This window comes from Melanotaenia boesemani, chromosome 4 (genome assembly GCF_017639745.1).
Source record: "Melanotaenia boesemani isolate fMelBoe1 chromosome 4, fMelBoe1.pri, whole genome shotgun sequence".
NCBI classification, from domain to species: Eukaryota; Metazoa; Chordata; class Actinopteri; order Atheriniformes; family Melanotaeniidae; genus Melanotaenia; species Melanotaenia boesemani.
Genome location: NC_055685.1, coordinates 15,930,459 through 15,950,614, shown reverse-complemented (window position 1 = coordinate 15,950,614; position 20,156 = coordinate 15,930,459). Strand labels below are relative to the sequence as shown.

At 38.0% G+C, this 20,156-nt stretch overlaps 1 protein-coding gene across 1 annotated transcript; it reads left to right on the top strand.

Annotated features, from left to right (window-relative positions):
* Positions 1-419: 419 nt before the first annotated feature.
* pdcd4a (programmed cell death 4a) lies at positions 420-20,145 on the top strand. The gene is made up of 11 exons (XM_041982534.1): positions 420-898; positions 8,499-8,804; positions 9,524-9,621; positions 12,093-12,206; positions 12,370-12,591; positions 13,975-14,072; positions 14,181-14,295; positions 16,113-16,220; positions 17,931-18,041; positions 18,139-18,278; positions 18,449-20,145. The coding sequence occupies exons 1-11, from the start codon at positions 853-855 to the stop codon at positions 18,498-18,500; spliced, it is 1,410 nt and encodes a 469-aa protein (XP_041838468.1). The 5' UTR covers positions 420-852; the 3' UTR covers positions 18,501-20,145.
* Positions 20,146-20,156: the final 11 nt, after the last annotated feature.

Sequence of the window (20,156 nt, the reverse complement as noted above, 5' to 3'; positions counted from 1 at the left end):
GTGTGCTTTGCAAGGAGTCTGTCATTTTCAACACATGCCCATTAGCTGCTGCCTTTACAGCAGTCAGTGAAAAATGTTGCACAAACTAGATTTACAGTACAGCGTACATTGTTTAAATATTTCTTGATAAAATCTTTTAAAAGTTTACAGCCACAAATAACCACAGCTTGAGTACAAAGATGAGTAAAATATCAGTAAAATGGCTTATAGCTTTGTAACTCATTAAATATGCTTATATATATTATAAACAAGAGGGTAATTTGCGTTATCTATCTCCAATAATAATTTAAGAACTCTAAATATTAAAGCACATCATTACAGTGACATGGTGTACGTTTCTGCTCTGCAATTGGTCAGATTGGACCAGCACCCACCCCCTCTTTTGACCACTCCCCATCCGCGTTTTTTCCACGTGACACCTCTCTGAACGCTTTGCAAAGTTAAAAACAGACTTTGTTTATCTTGTTGGCCGTTTGCTGAAATCCTATCCGACCTGTTAACCTCCTTTCTTCCCCGTCGTCTTCGTCATTTTGATCTTTTCAGCCGTGGACGCTGAGAAGTGTGCTAAACTCTCGCATTCCGCGCTTGGTTTTGTAGCATTTCTAGTCTCTTTGCAATTCATTTTAAGCATTTTGTGCTCTTTGCAAGGAGAGATCGTGCAGCACAAAATAAGGATCAGAGGGACTCGATTACTTATCGTTGTTGAACGTGCTGTTTAACTGTAAACCTGCATTAAAATAAATTGCAGTTGTAGGCTTGCTGTTTTTGGAGGTAAATCTGTTGCAACTGAAATCAGCTCGAAGGAAGAAGCGCACCGCGAGGAGGGTTTTTATCGAGCCACTGAAGAGCGCCATGGCGACCCAAGTGGATGCGTGGTCCACCGCTCCTAAAGTCGACGGTGAGTACACGGTTACAGCCTCGCTTTATGAGCCACATTTTTTTAAATCTCAGGAGGTTAACGCGACAAGGCCCTCAGACGTGCTGTAATCAATCTATTGTCCCTGCATGGGATGGGCTGCATTGCTAGCCATGCTTCACCATGTGCCCCAGCTGAAACCACACACAAAGTCACCGAGTGGTAATACAATATTCATTTGCAGTTTGATGCAATGTTGCACTTCAGTAGCCACAAATGCCACAAACTAGTTTCGGCTGTGAGCTTTTTTTTAAATTCACATATTAATTTATTTAGCAGTAGATCGTTTGATTATGGTCGTCATTTCACTGCGCTTACATTTAACCCTTTCACGCTTTTGATTGGACGAGGCCACTGTGCTCACTTCCGCTTTGACAAGTCGTCGTGCTTTCTGCCCCCACAAACAGATTTTGTTTGCAGTACGTTTTAAGATGTTGGAGCACGACTTTGGGCTCTGTTTGTTGACGCATTTTTGCATGTATACATATTTTTTCTAACAGGGGTTTCAATGGAATTTTCAATAGCTAATTTTATTCTGCACTCCTTTCTTGCGTGAAATTCTATTTTCGCGATTAAAATATCGTCATCTAAACTGTCCAGGAAAAGATGATTTGTCTGAGGTGCGATAGTTTACCTTTCGTACCTGTTCGCTAAACGTGAACAATACGCGAATGATGTTTATCACCGCAGTGTTTTAATGCAACTGAGCACGTATGAGCTACATGCTAGTTTCGTTCAGCTAAGTAATGACGTCAACGCGTACAGCCCACAACAAGAGCCTGTAGGAAAAGCCTTACATAATCTCTGTTGTTGTGTATATAAATTTATGTAATAAACGTATATCTGTAATCTTGTCATTAGTGTGCATTTACAAGACTTATATTGCACCAGTGTGATGGACATCAAACTCAGACTTGATTTTTGTTTGCCTAAAAATGCACTACAACCATCTTGCCTATGAAAAATGGGTGGGCATGACACACCACATGTGCTATGATAGTAAGAGTATGTGAGTGTAAAAGCAGTTCGTGCCTCAGTGCACATATTTTTTTTATTCTGCATGAACTTCTGAAGAGACTCCAAGCTGTTCTGCTTGTTGAGGCAATCTCTGTTGATGACACACTGTCAAAGAGTGTATTGTCTGTGGCAGGAATACAATGGGGAGACAAGTCCTCCCACAATGTGGGTCAATCTGGACACTAAGCTCACAGCAGGAGGGGGCAGTCCTGTCAAATGTTCATCTTCTCCAATAATCAGACTTTGTCATTATCTTTTTTTATGTTATGATCAACAAAAGCTTTTTTTTCTGTTAAATTTGTATTCCTGGAATTAATAGTAAAATAACCAGAATACAAAGTGGTGACGAAGAGACTCTTCATTTACATAAAAAGCTTTTGATCTTAATTGGGATTAAAATTGGTTTTGAAATTGTGTCCTATTAAACCATTCACACACCAATGGCAGACATAATAGTGTTTGTTGAAGTTTCAGCATCTGCTTGTGTGACATAAATGTCATCATCTGCGCTAGTCTGCAAGGGTCTGTGAGGTCCCTCTTCACACTTTCAGCCTTTAGTGCAGAGTAAGCCTTTGAAACACACACCTGAATCTGTTTCCTACACAACGCACCAAACAAATAAGATGAGGTTCAAGAGAAAAACATCTCAAAACTATCTCGAATCAAAATGTCTCTGATATTGCTGTTAAGTTACTAATTAACTTCTGAGCTGTTCTCAATATTTGGTGCAGTGTTATGTTTACAGATAACTGACTTCTCAGCTGAATGTTTCTGTGTCAGTGCAGGGCTGTGTCCTATAGGAACATATCAAAGCCACACCTGTGAGAACATTTATATAACTCGTTGGTTAAATACATTGACATTATGGAAGAAGGCTGCTGCCATAAATGTCAGGCCTGATCGCTTCATGGCTTGCTGAGTACATATTTTGTTATAAACATGACTGCTTCCTTTCTGCTTACCCTTATGCTCTTCACACATTAATGAAATGTTTGCTCACACCATCCACTTGCATTAAGTCTAATAGTCTTGAAACAGAACAAACCACCCATGCAAAGTCGAGCTTAACAATGCACCTCAGAAGGTGGTTTGTCTGCTGTTTTAAAAGGGGAAAAAAATCTTGCTATCAGGCTTTAAACCATTTATCTTAGTGACTCTAATCTGTTGCATGTATTTTATCTATGTTATGGTTCTGCAGCTGTTACAGAGTGCCATTCTAGATGCTCAGTCAGCAAAAATGTACTGAAATGAAGTTGTGTATTTATCTGTGTATTACTTAAAAATAAATAAATAAATAAAAACAGTATATTTCTTGATGGCGGCCAGCGAAGCCTCTGGAAGGGCTACATGTGTGGCCTGTTTCTTAGTTTACACTGTTACTGTTACTGTATATTTATTCGTAAGCCACTATTTGTACACCTCTCTAAGCCATGTGCTTGAAATGTGTATTTAAGTAAAATTCTGCTTGAACCTCCTTTCATTAAACAAAATGACAGTTAAACCCCAAGGACATCCACACCCTTTAACTCCTGTCATAGATAATCACTATAGGACCATACACAGAAAGGCTGTTTTCCATTTGTCCTCCTTTATCTTACTGCAGATGCTTATTTGACTGTTGTGTTTCCACTCAGGTTTATAGGCAAAGGTCTTTAAAGTAGACTTTTTATTCAGTAAATCTTCATTTAGCAAGATTGTGCTTTTGGCATGGTGTTCCACAAGCTATCAACTGGACAATCCAAGCTAATAATGCAATGCCAAAAAAAAAAAAAAAGCAGAACAAGCAGGTTTTAAGAACTACTCATAGTCACATAGATGGATAGTTTCTTTCTCTCTTCCTTTGTGTAACACAGAATACCCAGCATAACATTTAGTCTATACACAGTTTATGCAGGAGTGTCACCAAAAGGTTAATGTTGTGCAAAATTTGCTTGAAATCTTGGACTTGTTGCAATGCATTTGTTGAGATAGGCAGGATCTTATAAAGCAGATATAAAATCAGATGCATTTTGCAAAGTTTAAACTACACAAACTGTTTGAGTTTATCTTCTGGACCCTGATTAGTTGCTATCCAGCTAATACCAAACTTGTCCTAAACTGGATTTAAGTTGAGCCTAGGTAAACCTCCCCTTCAGCACATGTGAAAACAGCCTTGTAAGGGTAGACATTATAGGACATATATGTTTGTTTTAAAAATGGGGTTGCTATTAATGGCACATATTTAAATCTAGACTTTTTTTTTCGTTTAAAAAAACAGCTCAACCTCCAGAGAGCCATGTGAAAGCTCTGCCCCACTGACCCCCTTCTCATTCACAAACACAGCTACTGCACGGATACCTAAAACTAAACACCTCAGCACTACTGCTTAGTTTTGCTGGCTGTGGATTCCTCCCACACGGCATGTAGGGGCGAGGTCCCTCGCTGCTCCTGACTGTATCTGGCTGTGTGCAAACTAGTTTGCCATTGGGGTGGTTCTGAAAACCATTAAGCCCACGCTCTGGCACACGTGCAACGTTAAAGCCCGTAACAAGCTTTGTTTTGTTTTTTTGCTGCAGTTTCAGGGCACAGTGACATTTAAACTTACCATTTATCCATCAGCAGTTCATGGTCAAACTCTGGTCTTACACTTACCCTGTTTGTTTTAAAAAGTTTGTCAGCCTGGCTGCATTTTGTTATGCTTGTTTAGCAAGTCTAGTCTTGGCAGACAGCTGCAAGTTTTTCTGCCTTCTCTCATCTTTCTTTTTTTTTCTCCTGGTAAATACTCTACTATGGTTGGCTGGTTGAGTGTTTGGCCTGCTGCCATTGGTTAGTTCCTAATTTATGACCCTGGCAGCCACTGTGGCCTACATTGAGGAAGGAGAAGAAGATGACACATGGGCGGCTGTTTACAGGTTTTGAAGGCCATGGGTGTGACATTGCTCTTACAACAGCAGATTAACTTGAGTGAGGTGATCTGCTTTGCATCTGTTAAGCAACTTTTTCAAGCTTTTTTATATTATGAGCACCATAAATGTCCTATCAACAGTCATTTGTTTTTCTTTTTACACTGTAAATTTAGTCTGTAGTTTGGACATGTTTCCTTTGGCTTTGCATACTTTCTGCATGTCCTGTAATCTGTAGGTCAAAAACTCTGTAAATTGCCATTTGGGGACATCCGTAAGGATCTAAGTATTCATTACACCCTCAGACATTCCTCTCCCTGCTCTCCTACTATACTGTCATGTGATCATTCATGGATTCCACCATGCCATATGTAGCCTGGGCCACTCTTCCAAAAAGAAAAAAAGATGGTGTCAGCATTTCTCCAGCATGTGCTCCATTTGCTCCCTCCCCTCCTCTCATGGCTGCAGCTGCACTTCATGACCATTTGTTGTTTAGTTATGTGTTTTTTTAACATACTTAAACATGAATACTAAGTACAGCATTTCTTTATACACACAGAAAAGTAGTATGTTTTAAAGACAACTTGAAGCACCTTAAAGACTGATTTATGCTCCTTTACGTACGTAAATAGCAACGTCTGTTTCAAATGTTGTCATACGTTGCTGTTCTCATACTTGAATGCGTGTTTTGCGTTGCCACGATTAAGTTAATTCCTCCAATAGTGCGCAGTGCAAAGTTCAGAGTTCACTCCCACGAGCTGACGTCAGCTTCAGACACCGTTTGGCAGCGGTAATGCACCGCCATGCAGTTGTTTCCAACCTCCCAACATGGCCTAAACATTCACGTATAGTCTTTCTTCAAAAGCATGTGCAATTTCTACAGTTGCTGTGCTTGTCTTTATTCTTCTTCTGCTTTTTTGTTCCCTTCCAGATTCTCTGGTTAGTTTCTTTCGCTGGTCACATGTCAGCTTTTCTGCTCAGCACTGCCCCCTAGATTTCCGGTGGTATTGCTCGCCTTCTGCGTCAAGCAACGGATAGCTAAGCTCCCTGAAAACAGACCAAATTACATGCGTAAGTGACGCAGAAAACGGATGAAACTGTCCGTCAGTCTGTGTATCCGTCTCTTGCGTCAAGCATAAATGGACCTTAAGTTTGCTGATAGAGTTGCTAAGTTCTTCTTGGATGAGCTTGTGAGTTTGCTTCGCCATCTTTGTGTCAAAGTTTTAGGTTTTGAGTGACTTTTGATGTGCTCTGCAAAACACTGCCATGACATGCAGGGGTAGCTCTGCTTAAATAGTCAGAAAACATTGTGTTCATGCTCTGAGCTTGTCTACTTGCTGTAGTACTTTTGTGTTTGCTGAATACCCACTAAATATTTTCTGCTAGTTGTCTCTCTGTGATCTAAAACAGCAAATCTTAGAGCCACTGACAGGCTTAAACATCTCCTTGCCTTCTCACCAGAATCTTGGCTGTGCTTTGTTCACATCTCTATCAAAAACATTCAGTGTTGAGGAAGCTACTTTGGGTGATTTCAAAACTGCACAAAAAAAAAAAAAAAAAAACTGCATTCAAGTTAAAAACTTGAAACCCCAAACTGCTTTATATATAAACAAAAGAAAAGGACCCCTTGGTTAAAAAAAAGAAGCATATCTATACAGGCTTTTGCATTTGCTTTGTATATTATGTCTTGGATCACATAGCTCACAAGCAAAGATGTAGGTGTTGTTGCATGAGCCAAGCAGTTTGGTCAGAACTCAGTTATTAATAATGTTCGCCAGGCTTATTTTGAGATTTGATTAATGTGCAACACAGACAAGCACCTGCACTTTTGCACATGCAGTGCTCATAGGACAAGGCTGCCGGTGGATTTGTGATGAACATAGTGTTTGGCTGGTTGAAAGAAAATGGGTAGCAGAATTGGTTAAAGGAGGCTTGGTTACAATGGAGAAGCTGTGGTATGGAGTCCTGACTTTATATGGTCCAAGGTTGTCAAAAATAAAAAAAAAAAACAGTAATTGAACAACTTAAATAACTTTGTTGGTAAATAAACTGTGTTTATATTTTTAGTCTACTGCAAATTATAGTAAATTTACAGTTTGACTTTTTAATGCCTGGCCAAAGAAATATGGTTAGAAAATTATACGAAGTCTTTAATAAAAGGCTTAAAAAAATAATAAAAAAAAAAAATAATAATAATAATAATAAATATATATATATATATATATATATATATATATATATATATATATATATATATATATATATATAGAGCAAAGTTTTTACCATTTGTTGATGCAATAGGTCTCAGAAACTGTACGCATCAAGTATGATACATTGGAGTTAACATGTAGTTCTTGTAGCTCCCTAGCTCTGGAAATGTTTGCAGACATATTGGTCCTGGTGGTTTCGCAGCCAACTTCAACTTTTCTAACAAAGCTGCTCCATAATGTCTTTACAGTTGTCATAAATACTGTCCAGCTGCTACAAAAATGTTTACTTAAATTCACCACGATAGATTTTTTAAATAATAACTATAATGTGTATGATTATTAATACTGTTAGTACTCTTTAGATATTTTTGTATTCTAAAAATATATTAGTGCTTTTGTGAGGTTCACACTAACACAAGTTAGTTTTTGTTTCGTGGTGTCAGGACACATACTGGTGGACAAAAGATAAAATGATACACTTTAAAAAATAAAAGGCTATCTGCTGTAGATGAACAATATCTAGAAATTATTTGCAGAAGAAATTGGAAAAAGTCCAGCAGAGACCTGAGAGAAGTACATCCGGCCCTTCAGTTCATCCATCTTCGGTTGATTAAAGCTTAATCAGAAATGGTTTCTATGGACGGCCGGCTTTCAAGAAGCTAATCTTAAGGGCAGAAGAAAGAAGGATGAATTATCCCAAATGATACAAAAACTGGACTGAAAATCAGCGGTTACAGGGCTCATGGAGTGATAAATTCTCCCCAGAGCCTTGAAGCACTGTGGAATCATTTAATCAAATAATGAAACAAAAGGCAGCAACATCCAAGAGCTTTGGACCATCCTTGAAGAAGGCTGGAGAACTATTCCTAAAGACAATTTAAAGACAAGACAAGAAAGCTTGTACGTATAAGAAGGGTCAAACTGATGAGGAAGAAATGTGCGCCGTTAGAACTTTGAAACTCAGTTTTATGCCTTAAGTACTGTATTTCCCTTTTTGTTTGCTATTTTTTCAATAAACCACTACTTGATATTCCTGTTTGCTTGTTATTATTTAAAAAAATGGGGGCTGACCTAAGACTTTCAGACATTATTTTAAGAACAGATGAACATGTATAACAACTGTGCATGTTGATGCCTAAACATTGCCTAAACAACATGGGTAAGAAGTTTGTTCCAACAAAGTCACAAAATAATTATTTTACTGGCCTGCAGAAGAGCATTCATTGAAATTGCCATCTCCACACAGTCTCAAACTTTGTACTGTAACTTAAAATTTACTGTTAATTTGACATAATTATTTATTGTAATGCAACAAACTAGCCAAAGCAGTAAAAAAAAAAAAAAAAAAAACACAATTTGCATATTTTAAATCTGATATCACATGCATACAGTAAACATCATTTGCACTATCAGTGTTGCCTTGTGCAAACCAGGTTGATAACAGAAAATCCACTGTTCCTGCTCTGATGACAGGGATGCTTTCTCTCGATGGCAACCTGGCTGAGGCCAAACATCCCTACAGTGACGATGACGACGAGGCGCTGAATGACGCGGAGGTCAACGGCAACTGGACGCCTCAGGAGAAGGCACTCCACGAGGCACGTCTCAAAGCCAAAGCCAAACGTCGCCTGCGCAAGTCCTCATCGCGCAACTCCAACAGCGAGTCTCTCTCTGAGTCGGGAGATTTGGCAGGAAGCGACCCGCACAGTCCAAAGGGCAAAGTCAACACTCACGACCGCAAATCCAGGACGGGCAAAGGCCGAGGTCTGCCGAAAAAAGGTACAGTTTGCACTCATGACTTAAATCAGAGTTGTGCAAGAGCAGTGAACAGATGACTTCTGTCTACTTTTCCTGTTTACTTTGTAAAAAACGTTTTGCAGTGTTTTTAATGCAAGATTGGAGGAAAAAAGTGACGATGACGTATCTACTTTTCATGTCTGTGTTGGGTTTTTATTTATTTACTTTTTATTGAGTTGCACTTTAACATAAAACAATACAAAGGCATCATGTATTGTACTTGCTTTCTAGCTTTCTTTACTGTAAATAATGGAAAACATTTATCAGAAATAAATGCTTGGTGTGCACTATTTACATCAATTTGGGTATTCACATTCTCCCAGGATAGACCTTCAGTTATTATTATTATTATTATTATTATTTTTTATATAGTCATATTTTTAATGTAATTTCCTGTTAGTAGTTTTACCAGCATGTCTTTCTCTCTATAAGGGAAAATTGAAAAACAGGGAAAGGGTTTAAGATATCTACACAAAGTGTACCTGTACTAAGCACTTCATCTCCTGAGTTAGTCAAAATATTTTCTATTAATGTTGCAGATTTATATTTATATGTGTGCTGACTGTGAGTAGTGAAGAGTTTGGTTGGAAGTGTGTCCCAGCTTCTAATGTATTAGCTGGACAAACTCCTGTTTATAACTTATTATATTGTTGAGTTTCCTTTCAATATGTTTTTTTTATTGTATGTCTGGTTGTCTTCAGGTGGGGCAGGGGGTAAAGGAGTTTGGGGTGCTGCTGGGATGGTTTATGAAGATGAGGAACCGGATGTACGTGACCCCAACTATGATGAATCTGCTCAGGTGAGCAAGTCTTTTTAAATGTATAATGTAAATGTGCTACAACCTGGGGCTGCTGGACATTTTAGGGTATCCTTGTAAATCTGGGCTTTGACTAGACCACTTCATAACCCCCTTGTCTGCTTTTTAAGTAGCTACTCGATTCTATTGTCATATCACTGAATGATTAAAACCGTTTTAATTTCAACAATTGAACAGTTGCCCTTGCACTATATTTAAGAACTTTTTGGCTTCATGCAGAAGTCAAATAAGGACTGAGAGTAATCTCACACCATAACACTTCCACCACCATGCATCTCATTTGGTATGATGGTTTTTACCTAAAAAGCCCTCTTTGGCCTGATTTCAGTTTACAGGCTGCAGCAAAATGACTCTTTGATTAATCAGAAAACCCTGCACACATTATCCCAAAAGGCCTCGTCTTTGCTTATATGTTCTCTGCAAAGTCTTTGGCTTTCACGTTCTCTTTGGATAGCAAACACATTGTCCTGGCATGCCTCTTATGCAAATATTGCATGTGCAGTCCTGACTGTAAACACATGCACTTTGACACCAACAGCTGCAGTAACTACCTGCAGATCCAGAGCTGGGTTTTCTTGAAAACGCCTACTTTTAATTGTGAGAGCTTTACTTGGCCGGTAGTTTTAGAGTTAAGTATAATAACATCCTTGCAGTTTGTTCTCGTCTGTAAAAAAAAAAAAAAAAAAAAAAAAAAAAAAGGATAAAAACATCATTAATCTGGAGTAGTTAATGAGCACTTTAGCTTGCCTGACAGTGCAGATGCTCCTGAACCTTTTTTCTTTATAAATCACACTTTGTGTGTGTATACCACACATTGTAATTTGTGGTGTATATATATATATAAGCCCAATTAAAAACATTTTGCCTACATGAGCAGTTGCCAAACTTTCCCAACAGCACTTCTAATGATTATTATAAAACTGTTTATTTATTTAAAATTATTTTAGAAGTGTTTACTTCTAAAGTAAGTAAAGTAAAGAGGATCCCCAGCAACACTTCTGCATTATGGGTCTATGTGATAATAATAATAACTGAGGAAAGACTGAGCAACACTCTGATTTTGCCAAAGCTCATTTAAAACACCCCTGCTCACGTGACTCTTTAATCCAGATGGCCCCATCCCATCACAATCAAGACAATTTTCAATCTTTAACCCTGTTATCATGCAAATGCTCAGTGTGATGCTGAAGGCCAGGGTTTTTTTTTCTTCCACTGCCATCACATAACTTAATGCAGGGTGGGAATGGAGCTTCTGTCAGTAAAAGGCTGATAATGTTTGGGAACGGCTCAGAGGAGCTTGTGTGGTTTGGCCTTGACCGTGGCACGAAGTCAGTGGAAATGTGTTGAGCGTTAAATGGGGACTGAGACAGAGTGGTACAGAAAAATAAATGGAACATGTGCAGACCATGGCCTTTGAAACAGTGGTGAAGCAAGGATTGCTGAATGGCACAGGTCATCTTGTTCTTGGGAAATGTCAGTGGGTAAGAGAAATTTGAGAAGCACTGACATGGGAATAATGTGCTTTAACACCCCTTGTTCTTATATTTTTCAAGCTTTTGCAGAAATCTTAACCCATAAGAGCCTGACATATTTGATAAATACAGTTTCTCAGACATTTTGCATCACTTCATGGTAAAAACAAAATCCTGTTGAACACAATCTGATACTTGTCTTCTGCCCTAATAGATACCCAGAAGCAGAAAACCCCACTATAATACATTTTTAATATCACATGGTAATAAATAGTAGATATCCCCTCCAAAAATGTGTACATTTTGTATATTAAAAAAATGGACTTTTCTAATTTGTTCATGGCCTTAAAGAGTTAAATGCATGTTTGTTCTTTTATCTGAGTTTGGCTTTAAATCGGTTTCCTGTCAGCAGAAAACAGGAAAATAAATCAACATTTTACATTTTTCACAGAATATTTCTCTTAAAACAAAACAAAAAAACTAGATGTTTACAGGACATGAAAATAGGGACTAGATTTTTCTTCTTCCACTGTGTTATGAAGATTTCATGTTATGTTTATTCTGTGTAGAGTTTATTGTTACACCAGTGCTCACTATTGTTCTCCAGATTAAACCTTTCCTGAAAAGTTAGTTGGGCAGGTTTTTACTGACATTCTTGGCATTTGTGGATGAATTTCAAGTGTTGAAATGATAGTTAAAAGTTTCACCTTTACGGATGCATTCCAGTTGGATAGAACAATGTCTTCAGACATTCTTAAAAAATCTGAAATGATAATGCCACATGAATTTCAAGCTCTCTGCTTATGTTTTAAAGATTATTTGCAGCTTTAAACAGCAGCAGTATAAGCGTTAAGATATTGATTGTGATTGAGGTGATTTAAAAAAGGAACGTATAAAATAGCAGACACATCCACTTTGTTGCTCGTGTTTGAGGACATGGAATAATTTCTGTAAGCAGTGATGTGCTTGTTTTTTTTTCAGGGGGACACTGTTTATGCAACAGTTGTGCCAGAGGTAGATGAGAAGGAACTGGAAAAAATGGTCAACCCCATCGTACAGGAGTACTTTGAACATGGAGACACAAAAGAGGTCCAGGTAGGTGATTTCAAATTAAGGAAGTAGGTTTTTTTTTTAGGCTTAAAGTTCTCTGTAAACTCCAAATACAGTAGCATATATGTACACATATTCAGAGTTATAGCTGCTCCGGGACTGTCTGCAGATTTTATTTCTTTTTATTTGCTTTTCTTCATCTTGTCAGATGTTGCTGAAGGAACTCAACTTGGGCCCACATAAGTACGAGTTCTCTTCTTTGGCCGTGTCCCTGTCCCTCGAAGGCAAGGCCAGTCACAGAGAGCTGACCTCCCGCCTGCTGTCGGATCTGTCGGGCAAGATGTTGTCGCATAGCGACATGGCCCGCGCGTTCGACAAGATGCTTAAAGAGTTGCCAGACCTCATACTGGACACACCGGAGGCTCCACAGGTAACGCTGGTCCACGGAGAAGTAGCAGTCTGTTAACAGTGTTCCTGTGTTGTGTGTTTAAGAGGGTGGAGAGGCAATGCAGAGAGTAACTAATTTAAAAGATTTAATATGCCACAATATTGTTTTTTTTTTTTTTAACTTTACACACAATAATTTTTCACTGCATATTCCTGCTTGACTCTACTTGGACTTTTAGGGTCAAGGATCTGAATCAGTTTTAAGCCTTAATACGACTCAGAAATTACTACAATGACTGTACGTGTTAATCCGCGTGTCCATGATGATAATGAATTTGTCAGCATAAAACAACTGTTTCATCTTCACCTTGTTCTCTGTTTGCTGGTTGGAGTGTGCTTTCGTGTATGCGCACACGCATCAGGGTGGAACTCTGCCATGTGCAATACATGAAGTATATAGCGAGAAATGACGTGCTGTAGTGTAAATACCATACATAGCATCAGACTGTTTAGTTTTTAATACAAGGACAAAGTAGAAACCGGTTCTAGAGGAAATGTAACCTTCAGGCTTCAGTGTTTTGGCCACAGGTTACATCTTGCTGTTGCTGGTGTCCTTGTGTTAGAATAAAGAGTAGTTCATGTTTTGTGGTTTTCCTCCATCTCATGTTGGAAAAATATTTCTATGTGAACACTGGTCAAAAGTCGGAAACTAAATATTTAAATCGCAAACCAAATCACAATATTTGTTAGAAAAATTGTAATTAGATTTTTTCTTTTCTTCCATAATCTTTTAGGCCTATTATAGATATACTTTACTTTTAAGCTCTGTGTTTTTACACACATTTGACTAAGAAACTGAAATTAACACATTTTTGTACTATATAAAGAATTGTTTTGAATGAAATTTGAACTGAATTGTAATCAGATGAATCTAGACTAAATCTTTGAAGCTACAGTTGACGTTATTGTAGCCATTACAAAAGTCATGTTAAAATTCCAGTTGGAACTCTTTGGATCAATTAATCCCATTGTTTGTTTGTTTGTTGACGATGCTACAAGGGGGGGGGAGTAGAGAAAAAGAATGTCATGATATATTAAGAAAGTGAAGATAACTTACATGTAAAGTCACCGTCTCTGCACATATTCTGTTGATTTCCCCCAAAACGGAGTGCTGAGTTTGGAAGTTCTTATCTTTGTAATTATTCTGCCTTCAGTCTACAGATTTGTGGAGCCTATTCTGTAATGATCAAAGAAAATATGTTAGTAATGGGGAAAACTTTGCCTCTCCAGCCTTTCATTAAACACATTCCAGGAGTTTGTGTTTTCTAAGTTTCTCTCTATATATCATCCACAAAGTGGACCTGCACATGTGATATGGAAATGCTTTCCGTGTTCTTTAAAGATGCTTTCATCTCACCTCTCTCAGATGTTAGGTCAGTTTATAGCCAGAGCCATAGCAGACCATGTCCTCCCCATGAACTTCCTGGATTGTTACAAAGGCAAAGTGGACTGTGAGCACGCCAGGTGAGCCAGCACAAGGAAAACTAAAAACCATGTAGATTTTTAAGGCAGATTGAAATTGTTTGCATTTGCACTGCTTAATCCTTCACTTTGGTTTTTGTCTTTTTCCAGAGTGGCGTTAGACCGAGCTGCCGTTCTGCTGACCATGAAGAGGGAGATGGTTCGTCTGGATAATGTGTGGGGTGTCGGTGGAGGACTGAGACCTGTTAAACACCTCATCAAAGAGGTAAGCTCACACCAAAAGGAAAGTAAGAACTGAGGAGTAATTTGTTTGTTTCACTATACAATATGATTTTATTGATCTAATAAGCATGATGAGCTTTTGAGGTTAGAAATATTGTGTTGACAAGCTCAGCATCTTTTTGTTATCATTATGTAATGTAGACAGAAGGCAAAAGTGCATGCTGGGTTAGAAAGCCATGGGCCAGCCCTCTGCACTGCTGTGTCAGCAGAGTGTTTTCCCCCCCAGGAAGCAGGAATTATACAAAATGAAGAGACAAGAGGGGCCAATACAAATATGCACACACACACACACGTCTGGTTTATATTGCCTCTGTGGACTCTGCATTGACAGTTTGCTGTCCCAAGTCCCTTATCATAACCTTAACCATCACAACTGAATGCCTAACCTTTACTCTAAAACCAAGTCTCTCTAAAACTTCGTTCATGTGCAATCAGGTTTTGTCCCCATCACCCAAGACAAACAAGTACACAAACATACGCTCACCGTGTGTCTAATCTTGGTTGTTTTTGCAAGTCTTGATTCAGAATTTAGATTTTTGAGTGTGCAGTTGTGGTTGTTTCGAGTGCTCACCTGTAATTAGAAGCTGCACAACATTGTTAAGTGCTTGTGCGCATGAAAAAAAATGGTTTTATCAGCACACCCTCTCACTGAGCTTCATGTAGCCTTCAGACCCTCACACTCTTACGTTCACGTTTGATTTCCTGCCTGGTTTTGGGTTTTGTGCAGCCTGAGGGAGAGCAAGACCAACTCTGGCTGTTTTGTTATTAGCAAGTCCAGACTTCTTTTTGTTTTGTTTTTTTCCTTACAGCAAAGTACTGTTAAGTTCACAGCAGTCTACTTTTTGCTGACATTTCTTGGTTGTGATGACCATTTCTTCTTCTGGTGCAGTAGCTCTCATTGTGATTCGCCTTGACTTCAAAGCCAGTGAGGATTTTAAAACCTCTGCACCTGTTTTGGACTGCAATTCCTTCTCATCAGTTCAGTTTATCCATCCTCCCTTTTTGTCTCTGTCCAGCTTGTCTACATCACACTCCTCTTGCTCAGACTCAAACATTCCAGTGGATTAAAGCGCTGTGTTGACTCAGAAGCATTGGTCTCACTCAGATGGCTCAGGTTGATTTTGCTCCTCTTAGATCTCAAGTGTTATGACTAATGGCTACATAAATAGATTTTAAGTAAAAGAGTTCTTGTTGATGTGCATTCAGATCAGCAGTGACATAACTGTTCCCACTTAAATGAAACATAAACTAAAAGATGTGCACAACTCCAAATGAGATTTTTTTGTCTTTCTTTTCGCTTTTAGAGGCCACAGCTTTGAAGCAGATTTTTATTTCCCCATGGAAGTCTGGTTATATCTGAGGTAGTATGGGTTGGAGAGAATATGGCGGTACTTAGTGTTATAAGCTTGCTGCTCAGCTCTACTTTTGGAATTTCAGCTTGAAAGTCAAAGGAACAAAAGAGGGGAAAACTAAATTGAGCTTTTTATTATAGCAAGGAAAATTCAATGCAATCAAGACCTTCACTGCACTTCATCTGTAAACAAGGAAAGTGTTTTTCTAAACTTTTATTTTACCAGGAAAGTCCCATTGAGATTACAAAATCTCTAAGTGATTGGTTCTGCTGGAGTATCAATTTAATAGTCAATTAATTATGAGCATAATAAATAAATGGATTAAAATATTCTGATTATGACATGTAACATACTCTGATCTCTTCCTACTGTAATCTGTCAGCAGTTACTCAAATCTTCATGTAGCTCAGCATAGCTAAGCCGGAACCTTGTTGTGTGTTTGCTGCAGATGAACCTTCTTCTCAAGGAGTACCTGATATCAGGAGACGTGTCCGAGGCAGAGCACTGTCTGCGGGACCTGGAAGTCCCTCACTTCCACCATGAGCTGGTCTATGAGGTATTTAGCACTTCACGAGGAAAAACTTAATATTTTAATAAATCTCTGTTTTTCACACTACTACAAGATTTGAGCTTAAATCAACAAATTTACTCTCTTCACAATAAATCTGTTGCTTCTGTCATTACTATTTTTCTGCCAAGGACATTATGTGTTTTGGCAGTGACTTTCCCTCATTTGCAATAAACATGGTGGTGAAGCTTGTACTGATTTAAAAAAAAAATATTTTGTAAAAGAGCTTGAAGCAACAGCTATCTACAGGAAATGTTTCACAAATATATCCAATTCAGTGGCCATTAAACTAAGAACAGTGGCATCCTTCAGACAGAAACATGGAATACGGAAGTTGGGATCATGAATTAAAGCAATCCACATTAAAGCTTTTTTTTGGCTGCTTCGGCTCTGTATGAGTATCAAGACATATGTAGTTGTGTAATATTAATAGATAAATAAACCAAACTTATGCAACAATTTTTCTAATCATTAAATTATTGTAGTTATTTTAACCTTTAGTTTGATCTCTACCATTTCTGCCTCTAGTTTTCTATCTCCTGCTCCTCTTCCTCCCTCTATGTTTTTAACTTTGACTGCAGGCCAGTCAAACTTAAATGAGTTGAGATGTGGAAGGATCCAGATTTAACACATTTTACATTTCACTTTGGGAAGACTGAGTTAAAAAGTACACAAAAAAACATGTACCAATGAAGCATTAGAATGTGATATTTAAGTGTTACAGACGAGTTAATTCAAACCCACAACTTTTTGCTGCATCATAATACAGACTGTGAAGTCTGGAAATATTTTTTCTAATCAGGTGATTCTCCAGCTGGCTGCAGTGCATCTGTAGATCTTACACAACAAAGCATCACCTCTAGCTCTTTGATGTTTTCTAATTTTTTTAGACCAGTGAACCATAAAATACTCCTCTTAGTCTCATGTTGTGACGGATTCAGTTTCTTTCTTTCTTTCTTTCTTTCTTTCTTTCTTTCTTTCTTTCTTTCTTTCTTTCTTTCTTTCTTTCTTTCTTTCTTTCTTTCTTTCTTTCTTTCTTTCTTTCTTTCTTTCTTTCTTTCTTTCTTTCTTTCTTTCTTTCTTTCTTTCTTTCTTTCTTTCTTTCTTTCTTTCTTTCTTTTTATGCATGTTGCATTCATAATTAAATTAAATTTTATATTAAACTAATTTTATTATCAGGTGAGGTACCAGCTCTCCATAGAAGAGACGTGTTGGTTTTGGAGTGAATTTTAATGCACCTGAATTCAGAGTAGCTCTTCCATATATTCCCTCATGAACATCACATATTCTATCCTGGAAATTTGAGACCATTTACAACTTTTCAACTTAATATGCCTCAAACTTAGGAGGAAATGTAGCACTGCCAGTCAAGTTGCATGTGGCTGGCAGGGTAAACTCTGCAGGAGTTCTGGTCCCATAACAATTCTAGACTTTGGAAACACAGATTTACTACATCATGTTGTTATTCTGTCACGTTTTAAACAGTAAACCAAGGATCTTATCTCTTAGTTTTACAGAGAGGTGATCCAAATCTGCACCAACATTTAATTATTTGTGCTAATGTCTGCCAAATGTCTGAAGGTAATTATGTCAAATGCAGGTGGAAGAACTGCCAGGATGTGGTGCAATGTGCAGCTTCTACTACACATTTCTTATAGTGATTCTACCCCTGACATGTTGTGCATCTCCATTTTTCAGGCTATAGTGATGGTGCTAGAATCTACAGGAGATACTGCCAGTCATATGATGATGAAACTTCTTCAGTCCTTCTGGAAAACGGGCCTCATCACTGTAGATCAGATGAACAGGGTTAGCCTCTTTTAATATGTACTATTTTGAAGTTATTTTTTTAGATTGTTTTTCCAAACAAATTAACAGGATTTAACCTCCTCACGTTTACTCACAGGGTTTCCAACGCGTTTATGATGAACTTCCAGAAATCAGCCTGGATGTGCCACATGCCCACTCCATCATGGAGACCTTTGTGGATCTCTGCTACCAGGAGTCTGTGATCACCAAACAGCTGAGAGATGCCTGCCCCTCCCGGTTAGTTCTGTGGAAATTGTCAATAGTTTTACCTCCAACACCTCATTGTTGATTTTAGTCATTTAGCATGATTCATTAATTACACAATATGAAATAAAACAGTTATTAATCAGTGATATCAAGCGGACGTAGAAATACTAACATGCATCAAACTCCCCTTTCTCCACTAGAGGGCGGAAGCGTTTTGTCAGTGAAGGAGATGGCGGAATAATCAAGAACTAATTCACAAGAAAAAGAAAAGCAGGAAGAGGATGAGGAGGGAGGGAGACGTCTACTGGCTCCTGCACCCAGTTTTTGCCTCCGCATGTTCGACCGAAACCCGTTCCTCTCCTGATAACGATGTTATACAAAACCAGCATTTACATTCGGTGACAGTTAACTGAAGAGTGACCTGGTCGTTCAGTTCCGTTCATCTTGTTAATCACTGTTTTTGACAATTTTTGAAGAAATACTCTGCATTGTCTGGGGTTGATGCAAACCTTTTGCCTCAGTCTTTGTACTTGTTAAGAATAATTCTAGTTAAAGCTGTGGATAGACAGGTGACCAGGTTAGATTTTGTGGCAGATGAATAGGTTTTTTTTCTTTTTTTTTAAAAAAAAAAAAAGCATTTTCTTTGTTCCACTCTTTGCCATGTCTTTTCTCTTTTTTTTCATACTGTGCACTATTAATGGAAAAAAAAACACTTTAAGGACAGAGCAGACTGTTCAGTCAGAAAGCACTTGGTAATTTAGCTCAAGAGCAAGGATCTAAACCTTCTGCCACAACCTTCTGGAAATTATTTTCAAGAACAGCATTCATTGTTCTTTATAATTCAGGGCTTTTTGTTGATACTTTATGAACAGTGCATGTTCTTTTTTTCTTTACATTGTGGTCGCTTGAGACCAAGCATTTACTTTCTGAAGCAGCAATCCAAGTGAGAGTTGTTCAGTCTCTCTTTGGGTGTTTATTTGGCAAATGCATTAGAGCAGGTATACTTCACAAGCCATTTCTAACAATAAACATTGGGGTTAATGTGTGTAAAATTATAAATATGTAATAATATTTTGAACATTGCCTTTGCTGGCAATTACCAAATGTATCTGCAGCCACGTGGTCAGTGGATTGTTCTGAACAGTTCATTTCATACGGGAAAACCAGGCTTGATGTGCAGAGCATCTGTAAATTGTCTTCAAAAGAAGTTGGAGTTTGGTTTGATTGAGGAGGTCAGGCCGTCAAACAGATTCCAGAAGTTTAATACCTCAACCAGTTTGTGAATTACTTTTCTACCCCTGTCAAGCAGTTTTACATGTTGTCCAAAGTTATGATAAATATTTCATTCAAATTCTTTCATTCAATAAATGATAAAAAAAAATAATAAAAAAAAGTAGCTGCATTTTTTCCTTTTGGTTGCTGTTTATTTCAGCTGCATGAATGAAAGGGTAACCAAGAACAAGTGACAAGCCAAGCAGACGTTTACATATTTTTTTAGTCGGTGTATTTTTCAACCCTCATCCTCTGTTGTGTAGAGCGGGTTTGAAGTCATCAACTTCAACTTAAAACAGAAGTGTTTACAGATAGCCTTTGGTTTGGTTTTCACCCATGAGTTGACCAATGTCTATGGTACATTTTAAGATGCCTGTTTAAATCTGTGCACCATGGTCCTATTGAGTCTACATACCATGGTATTAATGATTGAGGGGAATTTACATTTTATTTAGGGGACTTATTTCCTTCTTTTTTTTTTTTTGGAAAATGCATGCAGCTGTTCATTGTAGAAGCTAATGTTTGTGTTCTGCAGTCATTTTTAAGCATTATTTTCCGTTTTGAGCTGCAACCTCTCAACTCAAACAGATTTTATATACTTAAATAAAATGACATGTTTCCCTCTACACTCTCGTG

What these genes read in the sequence shown, in the direction of transcription:
- pdcd4a (XM_041982534.1), top strand. Translation starts at nt 853, where the DNA reads ATGGCGACCCAAGTGGATGCGTGGTCCACCGCTCCTAAAGTCGACG. An exon ending in ACCATGAGCTGGTCTATGAG is followed by an intron (nt 16,221 to 17,930) that starts GTATTTAGCACT and finishes TCCATTTTTCAG; the next exon opens with GCTATAGTGATGGTGCTAGA. An exon ending in CTGTAGATCAGATGAACAGG is followed by an intron (nt 18,042 to 18,138) that starts GTTAGCCTCTTT and finishes GTTTACTCACAG; the next exon opens with GGTTTCCAACGCGTTTATGA.